Below are 22287 nucleotides of genomic sequence, written 5' to 3'. Positions count from 1 at the left end.
CCAGTAATGACATAAGCATTAGATTAATAAAGTCAATGATAAATAGTAGAAACATTTTTTTTTATATTTTTTATGGGGTGTGTGAGAGTAATTTTGATTGAAATTTAATATGAGAGCAATAAGTCGAAACTGAAGGAGTGTAAGAGCATTTAATCCTTGAATTAATTGCCCAATATTAACTAACTTAATTCGTTTTTAGCAGTTGTAGGGTGCTTTATATGGCACTAAATACTACTGTAATAGAATATGGAGTTTAGGTTGTCTCACTACTTTGTACGAGGAAAATAGTAAGTGTGGGACACCGTTAATTGTGTGTGATTGCCACATTTCTCTTTTTGAGGATCCCACGTGATTGCTTTCCCATGCACGTGGAATGGAGTATAAATAGGAAATTATTGACGTGGTTTTGTGGTAATTCCGTTGGTCTTTGTTTCCAAAACATACTATCCATTTTTCATAAAATTAAATAAATAAAATACTTACAGTGTAAATTATTTCATAGTTCCACAATCATCAGTTACAGATCAATTACCATTTGACACTTCAACAAATGACTATGTAATAATTTCTCATGTTTTTAACCTTAAAGAAAAAAATGCTTTAACACTTCTCAAATATTCATAGTTTTGAATGTAATAAACAAAATTCTTTGGACACTTCATGGATTTTGGAATATTATTTATGCATCTCCTGATGAAATCGGTAATGGTTGATCAAATTTTATAGATTAAGTTGATAATTACAATTTTATTTGGATACCTTGTGCCTTCTTATTATTCTAACAGTTTTTTCTCCTTTTTTTTCTACTTTAATAAGGGTGAATTATACCGACATTCTTTATTGTTTGGACAAATTACACATACGTGAAGCCTACAACATTAATTTATTACTTTGATCGAGTTCCCCTAAGCCGTGGTTAGAAGGTGACTATTGCTTTTAGAAAAATTATAAGGGGTCGAAGGATAACTCTCGAAAAGACGACCGAATCTAACGTGGTCAAGCCACGTCAAGATTCTCTAAAATATAGTGAAGAATAAAAGAATCATCACGAGCTTAGGTCACCCCCAAAAATAAATTAAAAAAAAAAAAAAATTATTTGAGAAGAATACAAAGAAAGTAATGGAGCCATAGACACTGTGAAAATGACCTGAAGAAGGTGGGTATATACAAATATATATATATATATATATATATACACACACACACACACAATTACATATATTTGGTAATAGATCAAAAATATTTAAAGTTATTTTTTTTTTCACAAATTTCTCAATAGATTTAGGTATTACTGAATGATCTGATTTTAAGAATTACATGATCATCTTGTATTCGAATCATGCACAAAAATTCAGGAGTATTTACAATATCACTCTTTCATTCAGGATGGACTCTCTCTCTATCTAAGGTTTTGAATCAGTTTTCTTCTCCACGAGCAATTCAACAAGTATAGTGATTTAATTTGATTTAACAAGATAAAGATAAATTGATTCCTTAAAAAAAGATAAAGATAAGTTCTCTCTAATTTTAAAAACTTGTGAGTTTTTTGGTATTTCTTTTCACGATATACAACCACGTTCCCACCTTTTCTTTTTCTTTTTTTAACCTGACATGCGATAGACTATTTTGCTTCCTCACGCAAGAGGAGTGAGAATCTGACGTGGCCAAGCCACGTCAAGTTCAGTGATTAGTTCGGGGAATACCTTTCAGTTCCCCTATCACTGCTCTTGCTTTTATTGTATATAAGGAATGACAAAATTGTTATTTTATAAAATTTGATCAATAGATAAGTAGGGAAAAAAAAAAAGAAAAAAAAAAGAGGCAGGCTAACAGTGTCGTTGAGTAAGGTGGCCAAATGTAACGGGTTGGCACTTATCATTTATTTAAAATTTTAAACCATTAAGTAGTGATGAACTCGCAACGCTCTTGTAGCGGCTCAGGCCACCCTGTCTATCTAGAGTGAAGAGTCAGGCGCCTTTTGAATCGGACATGACACCATATTAATGATTAAGTTTGACAACAGCCGAAAACTTTTATTAAAAAATTTAAATTATTAAATAATACCATATACCCACCTATTTTTGCCCATTCATTTGTTTTTAAGGATAGGGACAAACTCTACTGTGAGACCAAATCCAAGAGAGGTCAAACAAAGGAGGCCAAATATCAGGAGATGTCAAAGTATGGAGGTGAGTGTAATTACCCTAATTTTTTTTATGGATTGCTCTCTATTTTATGTGAATACTCGAACATGGCTGCACAGTCTCTCAATAGTCCCCACACTAGTTCTTCCTTACCCTTCAAATTCCGAAAAATGTAAAGCGTAATTACGTGAGAGACTCAACAATTTCTCCGAGATCTGCAACATGTCATCAAAGATTTCCGATATTGTAGGAATAATATCTCATCGCCCTTTTCTGTTCAAATCAGTAAAATCAATCTCTTCTCTCTCTTGTTGTTGTTCCCAATTTAGTTCATCAGAGAGGTGAAACACCTCTGGAGAACCAATTTATCCATAGCACAACTAAAAATTCGGTATACCCAACTCTTGGTCCTCTGATTCAAACATCTATAAATAGGAGAACTAGGGTTTGATTTATACCACAAAGTTATATACTATAGTTTACTGAGAGATACGTAGTGGGGTGTGTTGAGAAGACTCCGTTTTGATCTTTTGAAGCTTTAAAAGTAGCTGTTTTTGTGTACATTGTATGCAAATGGACAAGGGAAAGAAAATTGTAATGAGCGAAAATGGTAGTGCATTTGATCATATCGATCGAAGCAAAGTAAAGATTTTACTTTGTGAAATCGACTTGGAGAGTTGTGGAGAAGTAATCACACTTCTTCGCAAGTGTTCCTATCAGGGTATTTTTTCTTTTCTTTCTCTTTCTGTTTGGTTATTTAGTTTTTGCTGCATTAATTTAAATATTTGCGATTGCTTCTTCTTATAGGAATTATATAATTTTGAAAGTGTTCACATCAGTACACAAATTAACTGGTTTTTCTATATTATTGGCCGAAAATGTTGGTTAGTCCAGCTTTTTTTCACATTACTACATTGTTTATTTGCTGCTGCTCTGTTTTGGTTTTTACCCTCATAACCTGATGAAAACATATGTGTCTGATCAACTCAGAGCGGGAAACTCCCATTTCTTAATATTTTACTACAGTTATGAACTTATGATTTACGGAGTAATTAGGTGAATTTGCAATTATCAGTTCAATTTTGATTTATTTTTCTCCTAATTATACTATATTGTGATTGTACTTTATATGGTCTGTAATGTGTATTGTTTGCCTGAAGGATAATGCCTTTGAGTTAGAATCTTCTTTTTTGAAATTTAGTTGTGGTATTGACCATCAGAATTATTTTGAAGCCAGATTCAATATTTTTATAGGTTGTTTTATATGTATTGCTTACTTATTATCATTTATACTTGTTTTAGCATATAGGAGTGGAAATTTTGCACGTGTTTAAGATGTGAAGAAACAAAAAGGTTGGAACTAATCATTAAGCTAAGCACCATTAGAAAGTTGGTTGTTGGCTCCCTTTGTTACTATATATGGAAATGTTTTAACGAGGAAATGACATAATATGACAATGCCTTTTCACATGGTTCTAATTAACATTAGACAAATGCGATGGAAACAATTTTCATACTCTTTAAAGTAAATTATTATCTCAAGATTACATGCATTACACCAGACAAAGAAAATGTTTCCTATTAAACATGTTTGAGATATCATAACTTAAATTTTAATTCTGACAGTTCGCTAGAAACATGCATGTACGCACACAAATTTATATCTAATTAAACGTCCCTTTAGATTCTTTTGTGTTCCTTTTTCATGGAGAAAATAGGTTTGTAAGCATCCATCGGTGATTTTTCCCCCCTTTCTTTTCTTGAAGTGCAGATTTGATAAGAAGCTCATGAAGTTTCATATAAAATCCAACGTGGTCAATGATTTGTGACTTCCCATCAATTGTGATTTTAGATTTTCTAATTAATGCATCTTGTACTCCCCTTCAAATGTGATTTTAGAATTTCTTTGGAAGTTCGCATATGAAAGCTTCAGCTTCTCTTTTAGACTTTTTAACCTCTACGTTATAGTGACCACTCTATTTTCTAAATTGTAGTTTTGGATTGCTCAATGGCTCCAGTAAACTTATTAGGTTTGCTGTACTTATAATTCTTCCAACACCGTACTCTGAATTGATTATGGATTCATGTTGGTTCACAGTAACATCGGTGTGGACGCCTGCAGAGATGGTTAATACACTCAATGCTGAGGGGCCAAATATCGATATTATTCTTGCTAATATAAACCATTTAGTGGCTAATGGTGCACGAGTGTTGAAGTACGTTATGGGGAGTAAAGAGTTGCAACATATTCCTGTCATCAGTAAGCCTTATTATATCTACTGTCAATATTTTTATATAATACACCTTCTTTAGTTTGGTATAAATCATAGGCAGATCCTCAATATTATACTGCTTTTGTTCTGTGTAGTGTTGTTGACAGAGGACGAAATCCCTACTATTGGGAAGTGCTTGAAACTCGGTGTAACTAGCTTCTTAATGAAACCTTTATCCATTGATGAGCTAGTGAACATTTCATTTCATACACAAAGAAGGCAGATGGCTTCCTTCTAGCACTTGACTTTGGCAGCGGGTAAATTCATTTTCCTTTATGTTTTTCCCCTATGAATCTTTAAAGAGGATTAGGTTGTCACTGCCTTAAATATTTACTCGCCACGGCACAGGCAAAGAAGTGCAGGAGATGTACTTAAGTGTTTGCTTGCTAGATATGATGCTTGAGAGTTAGATTCCATCTTCAACCAGGAACTCTTGTGGAGACATTTTTCGGCCGTGATCATATCACTAACAGGAGAATGCAAGCATTTTGTGTCGAATAGGTTGATCAGCATTTGTAATCATGGGTTGAAAGATCATAAGAATCCTTAATGAGGGTCAAGTGTGATGTAAAGTTGTACTGTATAGAATTATAGACTAATATCATAAGAATCCTTAATAAGGGTTAGGTGTGATGTAAAGTTGTACAGTATATATTATAGACTAATACTTGCAGATGGATTTGTTTATATCTCTGTGATGCTTTTGAATTTAAGAGAATAGTAACCCATGTCAAAATCTACTAGCAGCTGGCATCAAAATGATCCGTGAGGCATTTCACAATTTAAGATGTAAAGAGAATTTTTTATAACATATTTGGACAAAATAGATTCTTATTGATTTTTTATTGGAGTTTTAGAGACCATTTAATATTATTAATTGCAGTGTCAAGTGGCAAGTGCACAACTTTTACTTACCAAAGACTAGGTTTCAAACCTCAAACTCGGTTTTTAAAAGAAAATCTTTATAGAATCTATATTAGACCAATTATTTTGTATGAGACATATAGTGTTGGCAATAAAAAAATAAAAAATAAAAATATTAAGGTGGATGAGTGAAGTGATAAGAAGAGATAATGTTATCAATAAGGGAAAAAAAAAATTAGGTTTATAATTAGAAATAGTAAATTTAAATGGTTTGCTAGCGATCGCAGTGTAACATATTCGGATAAATATTGATGTAAACCGATGGAATCGGCCAATATGAAAGTGTGTAACAATATTGGATTGTTGAAAAAAAATTACGAACCGTCCTATACATCGCGCACCGACTTATACGATGAATCATGAATAGAAAATATAGAACTTAAGAGACTAATAAGATATCCAAAAATGATATGAATGAAATTATTAAAATGACTTTAAAAAGTGAAGTCTGGAGAGGAAAAAAACATGTAATAGTAGGATAGATTGAAGAAAGAAAATTTAGGTCGGCCAATTTCATTCTTACAATGTTAAAGCAATGATAATGTATCATTGATAATTCAATATAAAAAAATTGGCGCCACAATGTAGTGGTGATAGTGAATAGTGATGACGGTGGTGGTCTTGCCATTAAAGCTATTGGATTCCACCACTTAGAGTATAAAGATAAAACAATTGATTAAATTAATAAGAATATCAATTTTCAATGTTAAAACGCAAAAGTTATTTATTTATTTTTATCTGACAAAAGTTAATGTAAAATCATCATAACACGCAACGTTGTCATTATTTTTCAAATACAAAATTATGAAAATAATATCAAACCTCTCCATGCAATAGAAGTTTGACATCAAATACAAAATACTTACATAATAAAATATAAAATTAACAACATGTAAAAATAAAATAATAAACTATTAACCTGTGGGACGGAGAGTACAACTTAATGCTCTCTGTGTCAAGGTTAAAAAATGCTATCGTGTAATTCAACTATTCACACTACAAGTCGACCATGGTTTTCGATTAAGACCGCATTTTCCTTTACAACAAATCAACCATTAGGCTGATTTTTTTTTTTAGGTAAAAACCATTAGGCTGATTTTGTTAGTACGTGAAAGATAAATTTTTTTGGATATTTTATGTGTGAATACTTTGGTTATCCAGTAGAAGTTTCTCCTCTGATTCCCTGGCTCCTATTTGACGAAAATGGCGCAGAAGACAAGGCCGAGCAAAAGCGGAAAAAGGAGGAGCTATTCATCTCCGAGCACAGACCGGACCATCGGCTCACCTGGTTTCGAAACAGGACCAACTGGGTCTCGCCCATCAAGACTCTCTCCCTCCGCCTCTCTTCTCGATCGTGAATTCGTCACCGAAGACCTCACTCTCTTCGGAAACCTGCAAATCTCCCCTGACGACACCAACCCAAACCCTAACCCTAGAAGCTTCCCTTACAGTGTCAAACAACAATGCTGGGACAAGGCACAGAAGGTCAAAGGCCGAGACCCAGATCGATGGCGTCGGGACGCACTCGGCAACACTGTGTTCCGGAAGCTCGTCGGTTGCCCCGGTTGTCTCTGCCATGATTATGATCACATCATTCCTTATTCGAAGGTACTCCAGTTTCAATCTTTGTGCGTTTGCATGCATTTCCGTTTGTGGGTGTTGTTCATTTTGTTACTTTTTGGGATTATACCAATTGGGTTTGCTTCAATTTAGCAATTATCTTCTGGATTATGCATTTCTGAATTATACTCCATTTTCCACTTTTCTTAGGTTATGTGTTCCCTTTTGTGCTTGCTCTTTATTTTGTTGCTAGTGATGATTATGGGAAGTGGGTTGCCTTGATTTGGGGTTTTGATTTTTGGGTTGATTGAACTTATTGACGTCGATCTCTATATTTTTAATCTTACTGTAGAATTGAACAGTTGATGGCTTTTCCAAACATTGATTAATTTTACATTTTTCTGAAATGGGGTGCCTTGAATGTATATCAGTGCATAGAGGAAAGAAATTACTTCATATAAACTAACTATGATGACTTCATTAAAACTAATTTTATTGGCTAAATGTATTACCTTTTCTTTGCATCTTCTTGAATTTTTTAGTACTATGATTCAAAAATCATGTTTTTTCCTATTACTTTGTGTTATTTGATTGGGTCCTTTTGGGGACAATATATTGAAATGAAACTTGAAAATTAGGTCCTTGGTCATACATTATAAAATGCTCTGACGTAAATTTTAAATATCTTATCATATAGAACAGACTTTTCTTTTGGTTGAAGTGGGGCTGATGGGGGAATTGTTAGCTACCATACGTCATTCAGCACTTATCTTATATCTTAAAACTTGCGTATTTCAAGTTTCATATGCACAGCATTGTCAATGGTTCTTCTTTTATAATTGCTTTCCTTTGGTTCAACTTCAGTTCTTGACAGGAATCAGTCTTGCATTTTCAAACCCTTCCCTTTCTGAATTTTATCATATGTGAGGAAGTGTATGGAAATTGTGCAGTCTTGTCATCTTGCACAATGATCCTACTCGTCTTGAAGCTTATCTTAATTTTTTGTTGAGAATTTCTGTCTGAGATTATGTTTTGAATATTCGCAGGGGGGGAAAAGCACATTGGACAATTGTCAAGTTTTACAGGTATTGGTTATGTTTCCTTAGCTATTGGCATCCATGATTATTGCATTTAAGTGGAATACTTTTCTATGCTTCTATATAGCATGCTGTAGCTAATGCTCTTCTACAATGTCATCAATACATAGGCCGTTTTTAAAAGAAATGTTTCTCTGAAAGTTCACTTGATAAACTAACAATCTAGAACTTCATTTACTCTCAATAACATAGCTGTTAAAGGCACGAGATGCACTTAGATGCCAAGGTCTCTTGAAGCCCAAACGCAAGGACAGCTCCAAGCGTGACTGAATTAAGGCACAATTTTGATGGAATATGGAAAAAGATCACATAGCATTGCAATTTTTGTAACTACTGATAGTATAATCACTTATAGATGTGTAATGTATAACATATAATCACAGGATTCACAAATCACTACAATTATAAATCAAGAACATGGCATGATACATGTCAAATAAAACATATCCAATTATCTAAATAATCAAAAAGTTCACATATCATAAATAATCATCAAAATATTAAATAATCAACTATAGAAAAATGCATTAAAAAAAAAAAAGAAAAAAAGAAAAACCAAAAGTGATAACAATCAAAAGCATGAAACTCAAAGTAATTAACATCCATTGAATCGTTTCAACTCCTTCATAACAAGGCAACACTAAGGGGGAATGAAAGATGAATTTTGTGATTCTGAGATAAGACCATCAATCAACAATCACCCTTCGCAGCAATATCTGGACAAAGAATTCAAGCACCTCCAACAAAACCATTTCGTGATTCCGAGATAAGACCATCATTCACCCTTCGCAACCTCAAAGCGATCACCTTAGCTATTATCTTATACACACTTCCCATGATGCTAATCACTTTAAATATTTGGCTTCTAATATAGCTTCACCTTTTTTGAAATAAGGGCAATGAAAGATGCATTGATACTCTACTTGAACTGCTCATGCTCGAAAAAATACCCAAAGGTTTCCGTCACCTCCTTTCTGACCAGCTCCCAATTCTTTTTGAAAGAAAGCCATAGTAAAGCCATCTGAAAACCCAGATCTATATCAGCGTTGCAGCTCTTCAATGCCGGAACTACTTCCTCTGAAATCAATCTATCCATCCACTCTCTTTCCTCCTCCAAGATGCAATCAAACTACCACCCATTCAACACCGGCCTCCAATGGCAATATTCTGCATATAAGGGTTGATAGAACAACACTTACCTCTTCTAATATCTTCTTCGGTATTTAGCTATCAATGAGCATTAACCAACCAGTGAAGAAACTTCGTATTATTGTCCCTTTCCTTGAGCCAAACAGCTCTAGATTTCTGTCTCTAATTTCCATCTTCAACAATCGGAGCTAGTGCACCAAAATGAAGTTTGGGCTCCCTTCACCTCGTTCTCAATAATCTCAAATTCCCTTTCCTTGATTTTGTAGCAGATCCATAAGAAGATAGCATCTTACACGTTACTAGAAAAGGATGGATATTGTCCCAGCTATACAAATGTAATTTTATCAATTATTTGTATTCTATAAAAAATGTGGACTTTCATCTCTTAGATACCGTGCTCCCCAAAAGGGAAAGTTGCAGGGTTCAAATCCTAATTGCGATATTGGTTTCTATGTGGAACTTAGTAAAGAAAGAAGAAATTCTCTCTCTCTCCCCCTACTTCTTGACCTACATCTTTTGACAACTTGCCACGAGGAGGCAAGGATGAAAGGACTTCACCTTTTCTTAATCTACCTGTGAATTTTTTTTTTTTTTTTTTTTTTTCTAGTTGGTACTCACACACACGTCTTTTTCGAGATTTGAACCTCTGACCTTCCTTTGGAAAGTAAGAGGCTGATACCGTTAGATCACTGGCCCGTTGGTAATCTAGCTGTTAATTTTAATAACATTGTTACAACAAATGCAGCAAACTGAAGAACAAATCACAAAACATGATAGAAAAATAAACACACCACAAACAAAGAACATAAAGATTTGGCATGGTTCAACACAAGTTATGTCTACGTCCACGGTGAAGATCCAGCGAAAGGTTTCACTATGCGAAAATCAGGATATTACAAGTTTCAGCCTCCCAAACCTTGGCTCTCGCTCTCTCACTCTTTTTTCTACAATTTTCAGTGTTTCTAATATACCAGGGTACAAGAGATTACTAAACAGGATCCACAATCCACAAGTAAAACGGGTCAAAAAATTCCCTCGGATTACCAAAAATACCGGTTGCAACACAACCCAGAACCAAATTCAAGCCACGACATCACAATTACATTAATGTCATTTTATAAGATTTTGTGCAATTCATTTGACGTTGGGGATATTTTGGTGGCATCTCTGTTTTGGCTATTCAAACAAGTGTAAGAAAATCATTGTTTATGTTGGCGTCTGAATGGTGAACTCAGATTTAGGGTACCCTGAATTTACTTATTAGGTTTTCACCTAGACACACTGTTTTGAAGCTGTTCTGTTCTATTCTTTTCTTTTCTTTTCTTTTCTTTTCTGAAAATTGTTGTTATTCTATTACTGTGTTGTGCATGTACATCACTTATTTGGAGAGTTTACTTTTGTACCGTGTCCCTTTCTTACTGCAGGCAACAGTTAACAGATCAAAAGGGAATCGGACTGAGATATCCAGAGCGGATCTTATTCAGAAAAGCTCTTACTGCCGGGTTTCAGGTAATTGCAGGTCTCATGAAGCCCGTCAAAATTGTTAAACAATGAGTGTGCAATTATTAATTTGGATACTCTATTGTAACTGTTTCCAATTATTTTTTAAACCAGTGCAGGCCGTGACATGGATCTCCTTGAATTATCGGCCTACGGCAATGTCCGTCGTGGGGCAGATTCCGGGGGATGTAGCATTCAGTGATCAATCACGGGGGCAACCAAAGAGTTTTAAAATTTACTTTTAGGATGGAAATTTTGAAAGCTGTATTTAGTGTGCCATTCAGCTGAATGTTTCTGCCCAATGTTTGGTAACACTTCATATGTAACTGCACTAATTTATAATGCTTGATATGGATCTTCCGATAATGCTCATTATTGATATACTGAACATGTGCAGACTTCTACCTCCACATCCCCTCCTCCTCTCTCCCCTGGAAATCGCATGACATTTTCAATATTTTGAGGTATTGTGCTAAAAATTTTAGTAGAATACGGTGGGCATGCTTGATTTGTAACTCTGAAAACAGTTAGTAAAAATTCAAAGAACAAAAAATTGTTTTTAAAGAATTATAAAAGATAGTTATTTAAAAAGACATTTTTATAACTTCTGTATTCAAAAAACCGTTTTCAAAAAACTGAACCGAACAGAATTTTTTGTACAATTTTCTGTTTTAAAAAATTAAAAACAGAAAACTGTTCTCAAAATTACAAACTAAGCTTTACATTTTGGGAAATTTTATAGCACCATTGAGTTAGGAATTTTTGATTTGGAACCATTACAATTATTACCATTATAGGACTCTGCTAATAATCGGTATGCAACTTCGAAAAATGGAAAGGAAATAAAAAAAAAAAAAATCCAAATTTTATCCCTAGATAAGATAAGATAAGCAGTTTTTAAATTTGGAAATGAGCAGTTCAAAGCAAAGCAATTCAATTTGGAAGAGCAATTCAACTTGTAGTTTTTTTTTTTAACAATTCAATTTGTAGTTAGTTGTTAACTTTGTTACTTAATCACACCTATTATCGATGTTAAATTTTCATGATCGATCGAACACTTTGTTCCTACGGCAGGTTCCCGACGAAAATGGAATCAAGAAAATAAGTATAAGTTCAGCGAAAACAGCAACAAGGTCAAGATCACCACCACCACGCGGGCTCCTTGAGAGATATAAAAATCCCATCAACCTTCTATTGAAAGTAGGTAGCTAAGATTGTTAACCAAATGAGATTCAAGATGGATAACTCTTATCCCAAAAACTTGTTTCACAAGAAAAATTAATTTCCAAACTCACCCGCATTGGGGTGTTGAGATTGGTTTAGATAGACAAGCTATGCATACTTTTTAAAGAAAAAATCAATTTTAAATGATAAATCTTTAAAAAGAAATAATTATAAATAAATAATCAAGAATCATAATAACCATAAACCCCTAACTCAATTATTATGTATCTAAATTCGTTGACAGAAAAGGGTCAAATTGATCTCTAGATATCACAAGAGACAAACCTTTTTGCAACATTTACCAGATTTGACAATAACGTATGAAGTATCTTGTTGTTCTTGGGCTTCAGGCCCAAGCCCACAAAACTTAAATAAGGCTAAAAAGTAAAAAGTCTCTTTTGTCGGACTCAAGACGAACGGCCCAGATCGAAACATTTTGTCAATAACTAATCCCAACCTTTAAAAAAGTCATGAAAACCAACGGTTAGATCTGCTCCAGAGAATCAGAATATTTCTAAAAAGATTCGTGGTCATTCAAAATAGAGCTCACCTCCAACTCATACCTACCACTGCAGTTAGATTTCTTCGAGGCCAAACGGCGAGAAAGAAGAGAAAATTCAACCCTTTTTAGTACTTTGTTTTACCAGAAACTTTTTCAGAGCTAACCTTTCTCTTTTCTCTCTCTCTTCTTTTCTTCCGATCAGTTCATTTCGTTCTGTGCGTGCTTCAAATTGAGGTCAGACTCAGAAAACATTTGAAGGGTAATTTATTCTGATCAATCTTATTAGATTCGTAGCTTCTGGTTCTAGAGATTTTGCGTTTGAGGTATAGATTTGTGGATTCGTATCTGTTTAAAACTTGTTTGGTTCATTCACTTATATGTTGCCTCATTTCCTTAGTTCAGATTTTTGGGTCTATGGTTGCTTAGATTGATTCTTGAGTTTTTTTTAACTTACTGTTCGTTTTCAGTAGTTAATCTTGAATTTTGTGAGTATGTGTATCTGGGGTTTTTTGTTTATGGTTAATTTTAAGATTCGCTATGAATTTTTATAAAATCTTGTTTAAACAAGTCTTCTTTTATTTATGAGCCATTTCTCTGACTTGGATATGTGATTCGTAGTTTCTCAATTTATAATTGTAATTACGAGTAACTTAGTTCGGATCCAGTCATAATGTCTCACAGCTCCATTCATTGTGCTGTTGAATCTAAGAAAGATTTACAACAATTTGAAAATTTTGCAAATTGCCTTTAGATCTTGAAACCCTTGATATGCAATTTTCTGAAATTCTTGTTACATGGTTGAATTAGCTACCTTACCATTTTGTTTTACCAAGTAACATATTTTTATTTATTCCTTCAATTGGGGATAGTCACGTTTTTTTTTTTCTTTCTAATTTATGTTTATTAATTATTTTTAATTTTGCTAATTACCACAAACCATGTGTTTTTATTTCCATGTTTTATAGTAATAAAATTATCAATTTTCAGCTTAGCTTCTGACTAATAACTTTTTCTTTTGTTAATTGGATTTAAGACTCTGTGAGGTAGAATCGAAGAAAAGAAGGAAAGAGTGTGTGAGATAAATATATCTGTATTTATTTTAGTAACTAATTTTGGTTTTCATTTTTTCTTTTCTTTTTTTTTTATTATTTATTCTTATTCTCTTTTTCGGGATCATTTTTGGTTTGCCTGTTCTGTTTAATGTACAAGAAGTTGAATTCTGGTGCTAAATTATTCATGTTTTCCAACTTTTTTACATGGCCCAGAAATGCACTAAATGATTCATGTTTCCAACTTTGTTACGTGGCCAAGATTTATAGTGATAATCTTCTTGTTTGTGATAGATTTTGTACTGTTTTGCACCTTGCTGGGAGCAGAAATTTTTTTGGCTTCGGAGTCAACAATCTTCTGACCCAATGCCTATATTTTTGTTAAGTTTTTAATCGTACCTGCTGAACAAAGGATACATTTGATTAATTTGTTACACTCAATGCCGCCGCCACCAATTATTCAGCAAAATCATTGTCTGAAACCTGATGTTTTGGGTTTAACTTGACTTTGCCAACCATTTTGGCCTACCCAACAAGGTTGTGCCACCCAAGGATACTTATTAAACTGGTGACTTCATGGATGGGAACAATCTGTGTGAGTTGTAGGCAACGCAATATCTAGAAAGTTTTTTATTCTTAGAAACAGATCCGTGTCTTTCCAACTTTACTTATTTTAGCAATTATACAATTAATCTTATGCAAGATAAAATAAAGCGAAGTAAGAATTTAGAAATGACACCAGGTTTTTAGCGAGGAAATCCCAGTTGATAAAATACGTCAACTGTTTGTGCAGGAAAAACCTCGTGGACTGTGTAGTCCGAAGTAAACCGATCCGCTATGTTTAAAACAAAGTACACTGAACTTTGACTCTGACTCACACTCACTTTGACTGACTCACACTCTATCGTTTTACCAAACACCAATAGCTGACAATCCTCTGGCTTTGTGACATCCCGTCCAACAGCAACTTGACCTCAGGCTTATGCTTGATCTTTGTAGATTAAACAACACTCCTCAAATGCTTTGACCCTTTCAAAATGTGATCGCTGTTACTTCTGTTCTTCAATATCTAAATTCGATGTAGAAGTAGATTTGTTTTTCTCTGATCGATGTAGATGCAACTGTACGATCAGGATTTGAACAACACAACTCTAAACTTATTATGTGTTTATGTGTATGTTCTACAAAGATGACAGATAAATCTCTTGGATTTTTTGCAAAAATAATCTTTCTAAGGCTTTTATGAATAATGAAGTTGTAATGCTAAAGCCATGAATAAACCTAGATGTGTATCAGGGTTTATATAGAATTTTTAAAGACCTAATCTTTCTGAAAATAAAGAAAATTTCGTGCATAGGACTTTTGGTAACATTCTAAACCAAATAGGAAGTTTAAAACTGATCAAGACAAAGTTTCGTAAAATGAAACAGCAGTGGCACCGGTAGCACCGTGTGGATCCGGTTCCTAAAGGACAGGATTGATTTTTCGAATCTCAGCTTCTTGAACCGGCTCCCAACTGTGGTACCGGTTCCCACTTGACAGAATCCAAATAGAAGTTGGAAAATTTATGTTTTTGGTAACTCGGAAAATATACCTTGTAGGTATTTGTCCTAAGTGGGAAACGACTTCCTAAAAGTTGTTCTTTCCTTTTCGATGATCTCAGTATTCTTCTATGAACAACTTTCCAATTCCGCAGTCAATGTCAATCCTGATACAATAACTTGAATTACAACTCAACTAGGATTGGTTTTGACATCGAATATTGCCAATTACAAATTTATATCTCACAATCTGTATTGTCACTCAATCAGGCATAGATTTGTGAACACAACTGTCATTTGGTGCTTGACATGTTATTGACTTCAGTTTTTAATGTTACATTATTTGCTCAGTATTTTCTCTGATTCGAATGGCTGCAGTCACAGATATCTTATGTATGTTTTGGTTTCTTACGTATGTTTTGAAATACACATTTGGACTTGTGAGTTTATTTCTGGCTTATATGTAGAAAAGGAAAAAGGAAAAAGGGAAAAAAATTGCATACGTCTATTAAGCTTAATCTTTAAAGTAAACCCTGATGACCGGTTGTGGAACTGTTTGCATATTTTGATATGCTTTATATGAAATCATTGTTCTTTGCATATACTAAAAAATATCAACCATTCTGAATTTCATATTCAAGGTCAAGCAGTTTGTTGCATATTTAACACTTATTTCTGGTCATGTGGTCTACAGGCCTTAATATCCTTCTATTTTCAGGTGAGAGATGGCAGCAACATCGGCAGCAGCAACATCGGCAACTATCTTTTCAATCGGATCAACTACGTCCTTTGGCTCCAAAGCGAACTTGCTTCCACAATCAAAGGCCTCTGGTGTAAGATTTAACTCCAGGAACTGTTTAAAGAGTTTCAGCGGCCTCAAAGCAGCGACATCTGTAAGCTGTGAATCAGAATCAACCTTCTTGGGCAAGGAAAGTAGTGCAGCACTTCGAGGTTCCTTTGTGGCAAAATCCCAAAAAGAAAGCCAGAGATCATGGAATTGCGTTCAGCCTCAGGCATCTTACAAAGTGGCAATTCTTGGAGCTGGTGGGGGTATTGGTCAGCCACTAGCGCTTCTGGTTAAGATGTCCCCGTTAGTTTCATCGCTGCACCTTTATGATATAGCAAATGTCAAGGGAGTTGCTGCTGATCTCAGTCACTGCAATACTCCTTCTCAAGTTTTGGACTTCACAGGAGCTTCTGAGTTGGCAGATTCTTTGAAAGGTGTTGATGTGGTTGTCATACCTGCAGGAGTTCCAAGGAAGCCGGGTATGACCCGTGACGACCTCTTCAACATCAATGCCAACATAGTAAAAACGTTGGTTGAGGCCGTTGCTGATAACTGCCCTGATGCCTTCATTCACATTATTAGTAATCCAGTAAACTCTACCGTGCCGATTGCTGCAGAAATTTTGAAGCAAAAGGGTGTGTATGATCCAAAGAAGCTCTTTGGTGTCACCACTCTTGATGTTGTGAGGGCGAACACCTTTGTTGCCCAGAAGAAAAACTTGAAGCTCATTGATGTTGATGTCCCAGTTATTGGTGGACATGCCGGAATAACTATTCTACCCTTGCTGTCAAAGACGAAACCCTCTGTCAGTTTCACTGATGAAGAAATACAAGAGCTGACAGTGAGGATCCAAAATGCTGGGACAGAAGTTGTGGAAGCAAAGGCTGGTGCAGGGTCCGCTACACTGTCAATGGCATATGCAGCGGCAAGATTTGTCGAATCTTCTTTACGTGCTTTGGATGGAGATGGTGACGTCTATGAGTGCACTTTCATCCAATCGGAGTTGACTGAACTTCCGTTCTTTGCGTCAAGAGTTAAGCTTGGGAGGAAAGGAGTTGAGGCTGTGATTTCATCTGACCTCCAAGGATTGACCGAGTATGAGGAAAAGGCTCTGGCAGCTCTCAAGCCAGAACTGAAGGCCAGCATTGAGAAGGGGATAGCTTTTGCACAGAAGCAAACAGTGAACGCATAAAAGTTGGCTAGCCGAAAGCACCCAGAGAAAGGGAATGATGTTGCGGATTCATAATTGCATCAGCATTTTCATTTTTGTAGACTAGAATTTCTGCATTTCCTGTTTCCTTGGCGTTGGAGTGATATTCATATGGAGGAATGAAGAGCTGTTTCCTTGGCGTTGGAGTGATTTTGATATGGAGAAATGAAGAGCAAGTATAGAGTTTCGATCCCATCTGCAGTATGTAATACTTAGTTGTTCTGAAATAACATTGCTGGTGCAACCGTAGCAGAGTAAACTGAAAAGGTCTTTTTTGGGTTAGAATAGACTGGATGCTCTCTATCTACATATATATATATATATATATATTTATAAATATATGGAATGAAAGGGAATGAATGTTCTGAACATTAGCATTTGATTTCAAGGAATTTTCTCTGATCTGAATTAAGACCATAATGCTGTTCCTGTCTATTTTCTATTCAAAATGTAATGTGATTCGTGTGAATCTAGTTCGACTAGTGAACTTGGGTTTGATGTTTGTCTTTTTATTTCTAAGAAATGTCTTTCATTAGCTTTGCAGGATGATGGATATCATCTTTTTATATATACCTGATATAATTGTCACCTCGTGTTGTTGCTCAGGAGGGGTGCTTGTTTGAAAGATCTCTCTCTCAATTTGGTCATCTAGCTCTCGGGAAACAACCAAATTATATTTGTCAAAAACAAAAACCCCACCATAATATATCAATATTTCTTTGATGTTTTTTGCGGTTTTTATGTTTTCTGATTGGACATAGTTTTATTATCAAGTTGTGTACCTTTTCCTTTCTGTTTATTTTCCATTTTGTACTATATTATTCTTTCGTACGTCACCACATTCAGTGAATCAGTGGGGGGCAACCAAAATAGACCGACTACCAAACGTTGAGTCTCTTTCTTGGCATGATGAATTTAGTCCTTGTTTAAACTTACACATGTGCAACTCTACTGTTTGTACACCAATTTCCTCTGCCCAATTGACCAAATTGTGATTCCGCTGCCCTTTTCTCTAACAACTTTAGAATGAATTGCACTGCTTGGGCAGGTAAGCAATGGTTTAAATTGTCCTATATTGCCCATCTGAAATCGTCAGGGCATATATGAATTTTTTTTTTTTTTTTTTTTTTTTTTTTCAGGGCAAGGGTTAATGGTTATTTGTTAGAAGGGAGAGGGATGGTGCAAGGCTTGAATACGGGAAATGAGGAGCAACTCAACCACTCACATAACACGGCACTTGCATATGAAATTTAGTTGACACACTGAACATGATACAAATGAAGCAAAAGATAGAAAGCCATTACAGTTGTTAGAAGAATTTTCACACTGCAGGCAATACAGATTTAAAGTCGGCCACATTTTTACAGCTTAGCTGTAATATATGTAGAAAAAAACATGACAAACAAATAACATGAGAAAAGTTAATTCATAGTAGAAGTTCCTTCCTAAGTTTACTGGAACTTCTTAGGATGTAAATGCCCTCACAGTTCTACAGAGACCAAAGCTGCCTATTATACAGAAAGCATATATATATATATATATATATATATATATATATATGCCTGATGTATATTCCATTTCTTTTTCTTAATTTATTTCATATATAAGTTGAATTTCTGTCGCAAAATAAAGGATAAACCTGCTCAATGTTGATCAATGCCATCTGGTGCAAATTAAATTCGCTTATATGATATGGTGATCAGACATTTTAAAACTCGTATGATTCAGATCCCTTTAGGACCTAATATAATATAGCCAACCATTAGAGGAAGACATGGTTCAAAAGGTTGACATGTATATCTCCAAGAATATATCCAGCACATAAATTATTAATATCAGATGAACAAAAGAAGATTTCCCCATACATGCATGCTGAATTCTCACACTTGAATACATAAATTATTAATATCAGATTCCACACATGAAAGAAACAACCCATTGTATGTAGAGGTTCAAATATGATATACATCATTTTGATTAGTAGAAGAAAAACAGTCGGACAAAAGAGACTTCAACTCTTCGTCGTCGTCGTCGTCCCTAATTGCGCACTCAGAAACATATGTGGCATTTGGAGTTGCATTAATGGAGGTAGAAGAAGATTGGGATTGAGAGTCCACCATCCCCGTTAGCTTCCTCCTCTTGTAGTTGGCCTTAAAACAAGCTTGCCTCAGCCTCTTTGTTTTGTCCTCAAGCTGCATATCTGGTATTTCTTCCAACAACTTCCTCTCCTGCTCCAATATCCCTATCGCCTTTCTCAACTTCCCTTCTGCCCCATCTCCACTCTCCTTCCCCAATTCCTGCATAACTCACTCCCCTAAATCATCAATATATATATGTGCATGTGTATATAATACACAAATGTGATCATCAACTTCAATTAATTTTTTAATAATTCAAATGACATAATTGTCTGTCAAAAATAGACACTCATGTACTAATGTTTTTCTTTCAAATAACTGTAGTGTGAATTATATATATATATATATATTTTTATTTATAAAAAAAAAAAAATGATGTGGGGATGTGATTTTCGTATTAAAAAGAGTTTGTGATATTTAGATCAAAGAGTCCAACAAATAAATTGTGGGTGTAACGACTCAAAGCTTGGATGCATTAAAATGAGACTACTTCTACTTCAATGCATACCATTGGACTTTTAGGTGTGTATTTATATGTGTGTATACATACATATATATATATATATATATATGTGTATGCAAAAAAAAAAAAAAAAACCTACTCTACATATTTTCCCGAAAACAAAAAAACCCTCTCTCTCTCTCTCTTCATTTTTTTTTTTTTTTTTGGGTAAGTAAAGAACCTTTTTTTGGGGGAGGAAGAAGAGCCTATATAATCAAATATACATATATCTATACATGTATATATAGGGAGAGATAAAGACAGATCTTGTGCCTGAACATTCTTGATTAAGGTTTGGAGGCTCATCAACTTCCGGTGAGGCCACCTCATAATGCCCAACTCCCTACAGCGTTTCTTCAACAGTGTCAATCCAACATTAAGCTCCTTTGCAGCTTGTGTGATGGGCATATAAAAGTACTGAGATATAGTGTTTCTAGACAGCGTCTTGTAATTATTACTCCTTTCATCAACCTTGCACCTTCTAACCTCTTTCTCTTTCACACTCTCCTCATCACCAATCTCTTCATTATTGTATCCCAACAACAATGGCTGTTGGTTCTCAATCTCAAATCCATCATTCATCACTTCATTCCAAACTCCAAATCCATTCCCATAACCACACAAGTAATCCTCTGCAATGATAAAATTAAGGCCAATATCATACCTCAAAAATTAAGATCATGATTTTAAAGTCGAAGAGTTTGAACAAAATGGACAGTCAAAGACCTAGTTGAGTTTCATTCAAACTTTTCGACGTGAATAGCATTTCTCCAAATAGTATATATCACACTCAACGAAGTTAAAGCAATATGATTAGTGTATGTATGTTTATGTGTTTGTATAATACTTACCTTGAATATTTATATTAGGAGTTGGCACAAGATCGAGTGATGAATACAAAGGATCGGTAGGGAAGCTCTCCATTAAAGGCAAAGCATCAAAAGCAGTCTCTTGTATTGCTAAATCATACTGCCAATTCAACGCAGAACATCCACTGCTTCATGCAAATACACACAAAAAAAAAAAGGTTGTTTAAATTGGATATATTGTTTGCGCGCACTTTTTGTATATTGATTGTGAATTGTAAATGAAGGAAGATAAAGAAAAAAGTAGCTTCTAGTCAAACCCTAATACAAATTACCTGAAATCAAGAGGAGATAGTTGGGTTGGAAAGGAGAACACTTCTTCGTCTTCTTCTTTAGCCATTACTTCATATCTTGACCAACCCTTGACAGACTGACTTCCCATCCAAATACTACTACTTTATTTATTGTGTGTGTGTGTGTGTGTATAGAGAGAGGAGAGATTCTTTATGGTTTTTAGTAGTCTACTAATGAGTGAGTTGCCAATTTGCATGGAATGAAACGAATATAGAGAGAGAGAGAGAGAGAGAGAGAGAGATGTGTATGAAGAGAAGAAGAGTACGGGTCATACTGTATATGTAAGCATTAACTAGTATTTATTGCATGGGAGATCATGCGCCGTCCCATGAATAAAACGGCTAATCCTCATTCATGCAATTAATCATCTCCTTCTTTATCAAACTCCATCCTAAATCACTCTCTCACAGTTAATTAACTTTTATTTGATAAAATTTGAACAAGCATAACTTGTGATTGGATTATGATCTTCTTGTCTTTTTTATATATAGTTGGACTATTTTGATTGATATATATATATATATATATATATATATATATATATATAGAGAGAGAGAGAGAGAGAGAGAGAGAGACTGACTGAAACAATTATAACACCCACTGATTGAACTTTTTATTTATCAAATTAATTTGTCACACTGTCGAATTTGTAGACCTTTGCCACCATTTTTTTAAAAAATTTTTTAAAGGTCTTTGCCACCAATTTCTTTTCCCCAGTTGTGTGATACAACTTTAAGACAATTCTTTTAATTAAGCAAAATTTAGTGTTGAAACTTAGCTAAGCATCACTTTAATGTGAATGTTAATTGGATTATATTCGTCATTCACCTCAAGTCACAGTGCCAAAAATTCCAATTAACATTATATAAGCCACCTATATATATTGGCACAGAATAATCCTGGGAATATTGTCCATGATTTTGTGTGCGCCAAGTACATAGTTTAATGTGAAGAGGTGGTTTTTATTTATTATTATTATTTTTATTATTAACAAGAGTTATGATTTCTCTTTATGTAGTAGTTCATTTATCTCGAAATTTGTGAATGTCAAAAATAAAATTTTTTTTTTTTAAATTTCAACCACAACTGTTTTAAAGAAAGTCCATTGTTCTCATCTGTTCTTTTACTGCGGAGTGCAAACATGTGGCCACTTTTTAATCTCGTTTGGCACAAGAATCAGAGACTGTTTTAGAACCAGAGAGAATCATAAAAATCACTGCACAGAACACCAGGATTTCCTCTGTAATTTCCCAGATCCAGTTTAATTATTACACTTGATATTTCATCCTTTAGATCCATGAATATTCATGATATATATATATATTCATATATATTATCATATATCATATATGTATGTATATTTGGGTAAGTAAAGTAGTATTGATAATATGTTTGTATATCACTTTATTTTCAATCCTATAATATATTTGGATATAGAACTCGGGCATCTAGCTTTTTGATGAGCATGCATGAGCATGCTTTCATCTAGAATTTCTATCATGTAGCACTAGCGAAGTGTAACGTACC

The 22287-nt window shown here is 34.5% G+C and overlaps 3 protein-coding genes across 7 annotated transcripts; 2 read left to right on the top strand and 1 right to left on the bottom strand.

Moving 5' to 3' along the window:
• The first annotated feature begins 6480 nt into the window (after positions 1-6480).
• Positions 6481-11028, top strand: LOC132283197 (uncharacterized). Of its 2 annotated transcripts, none has more exons than XM_059785122.1 (4): positions 6481-6949; positions 7948-7986; positions 10572-10656; positions 10762-11028. In XM_059785122.1, exons 1-4 carry the CDS (start codon positions 6545-6547, stop codon positions 10890-10892), a joined length of 660 nt encoding a protein of 219 aa, XP_059641105.1. In that variant the 5' UTR covers positions 6481-6544; the 3' UTR covers positions 10893-11028. The 2 variants fall into 2 exon arrangements, with proteins under 2 accessions (XP_059641105.1, XP_059641106.1); XM_059785123.1 differs by having other exon boundaries at positions 6483-6949; positions 10767-11028.
• Positions 11029-12408: 1380 nt separating this feature from the next.
• On the top strand, positions 12409-17503 carry LOC132282736 (malate dehydrogenase, chloroplastic). Of its 4 annotated transcripts, none has more exons than XM_059784505.1 (2): positions 12409-12607; positions 15682-17503. In XM_059784505.1, the coding sequence occupies exon 2, from the start codon at positions 15689-15691 to the stop codon at positions 16940-16942; it is 1254 nt and encodes a 417-aa protein (XP_059640488.1). In that variant the 5' UTR covers positions 12409-12607; positions 15682-15688; the 3' UTR covers positions 16943-17503. The 4 variants fall into 4 exon arrangements, with proteins under 4 accessions (XP_059640488.1, XP_059640486.1, XP_059640487.1 ...); XM_059784503.1 differs by having other exon boundaries at positions 12409-12632; positions 15658-17503; XM_059784504.1 differs by having other exon boundaries at positions 12409-12696.
• LOC132281828 (protein RKD1-like) lies at positions 16950-20806 on the bottom strand. The gene is made up of 5 exons (XM_059783492.1): positions 20742-20806; positions 20452-20594; positions 19874-20232; positions 18928-19257; positions 16950-17156 (listed from the first exon to the last, which is right to left on the bottom strand). Exons 1-5 carry the CDS (start codon positions 20804-20806, stop codon positions 16950-16952), a joined length of 1104 nt encoding a protein of 367 aa, XP_059639475.1.
• Between the last annotated feature and the right edge of the window lie 1481 nt (positions 20807-22287).

This window comes from Cornus florida, unplaced genomic scaffold (assembly GCF_030987335.1).
Source record: "Cornus florida cultivar Cherokee Brave unplaced genomic scaffold, ASM3098733v1 CherokeeBrave_3.0.0_Hap2_Chr11, whole genome shotgun sequence".
Classification (NCBI taxonomy): domain Eukaryota; kingdom Viridiplantae; phylum Streptophyta; class Magnoliopsida; order Cornales; family Cornaceae; genus Cornus; species Cornus florida.
The sequence above is the reverse complement of the archived record's forward strand: the minus strand, read 5'-3'. Positions and strand labels throughout refer to the sequence as shown.

Excerpts from the sequence above, each read along its gene's own strand:
- LOC132283197 (XM_059785122.1), top strand. The coding sequence starts at position 6,545 with ATGGCGCAGAAGACAAGGCCGAGCAAAAGCGGAAAAAGGAGGAGCTAT. Across the intron at positions 6,950-7,947 it reads ACATCATTCCTTATTCGAAG|GGGGGGAAAAGCACATTGGA; the intron begins GTACTCCAGTTT and ends GAATATTCGCAG. Across the intron at positions 7,987-10,571 it reads ACAATTGTCAAGTTTTACAG|GCAACAGTTAACAGATCAAA; the intron begins GTATTGGTTATG and ends TTCTTACTGCAG.
- LOC132282736 (XM_059784505.1), top strand. The coding sequence starts at position 15,689 with ATGGCAGCAACATCGGCAGCAGCAACATCGGCAACTATCTTTTCAATC.
- LOC132281828 (XM_059783492.1), bottom strand. The coding sequence starts at position 20,806 with ATGGCTAAAGAAGAAGACGAAGAAGTGTTCTCCTTTCCAACCCAACTA. Across the intron at positions 20,595-20,741 it reads CTATCTCCTCTTGATTTCAG|TGGATGTTCTGCGTTGAATT; the intron begins GTAATTTGTATT and ends TGCATGAAGCAG. Across the intron at positions 17,157-18,927 it reads CTTCTACTAATCAAAATGAT|ATGGGATCGAAACTCTATAC; the intron begins GTATATCATATT and ends TACATACTGCAG.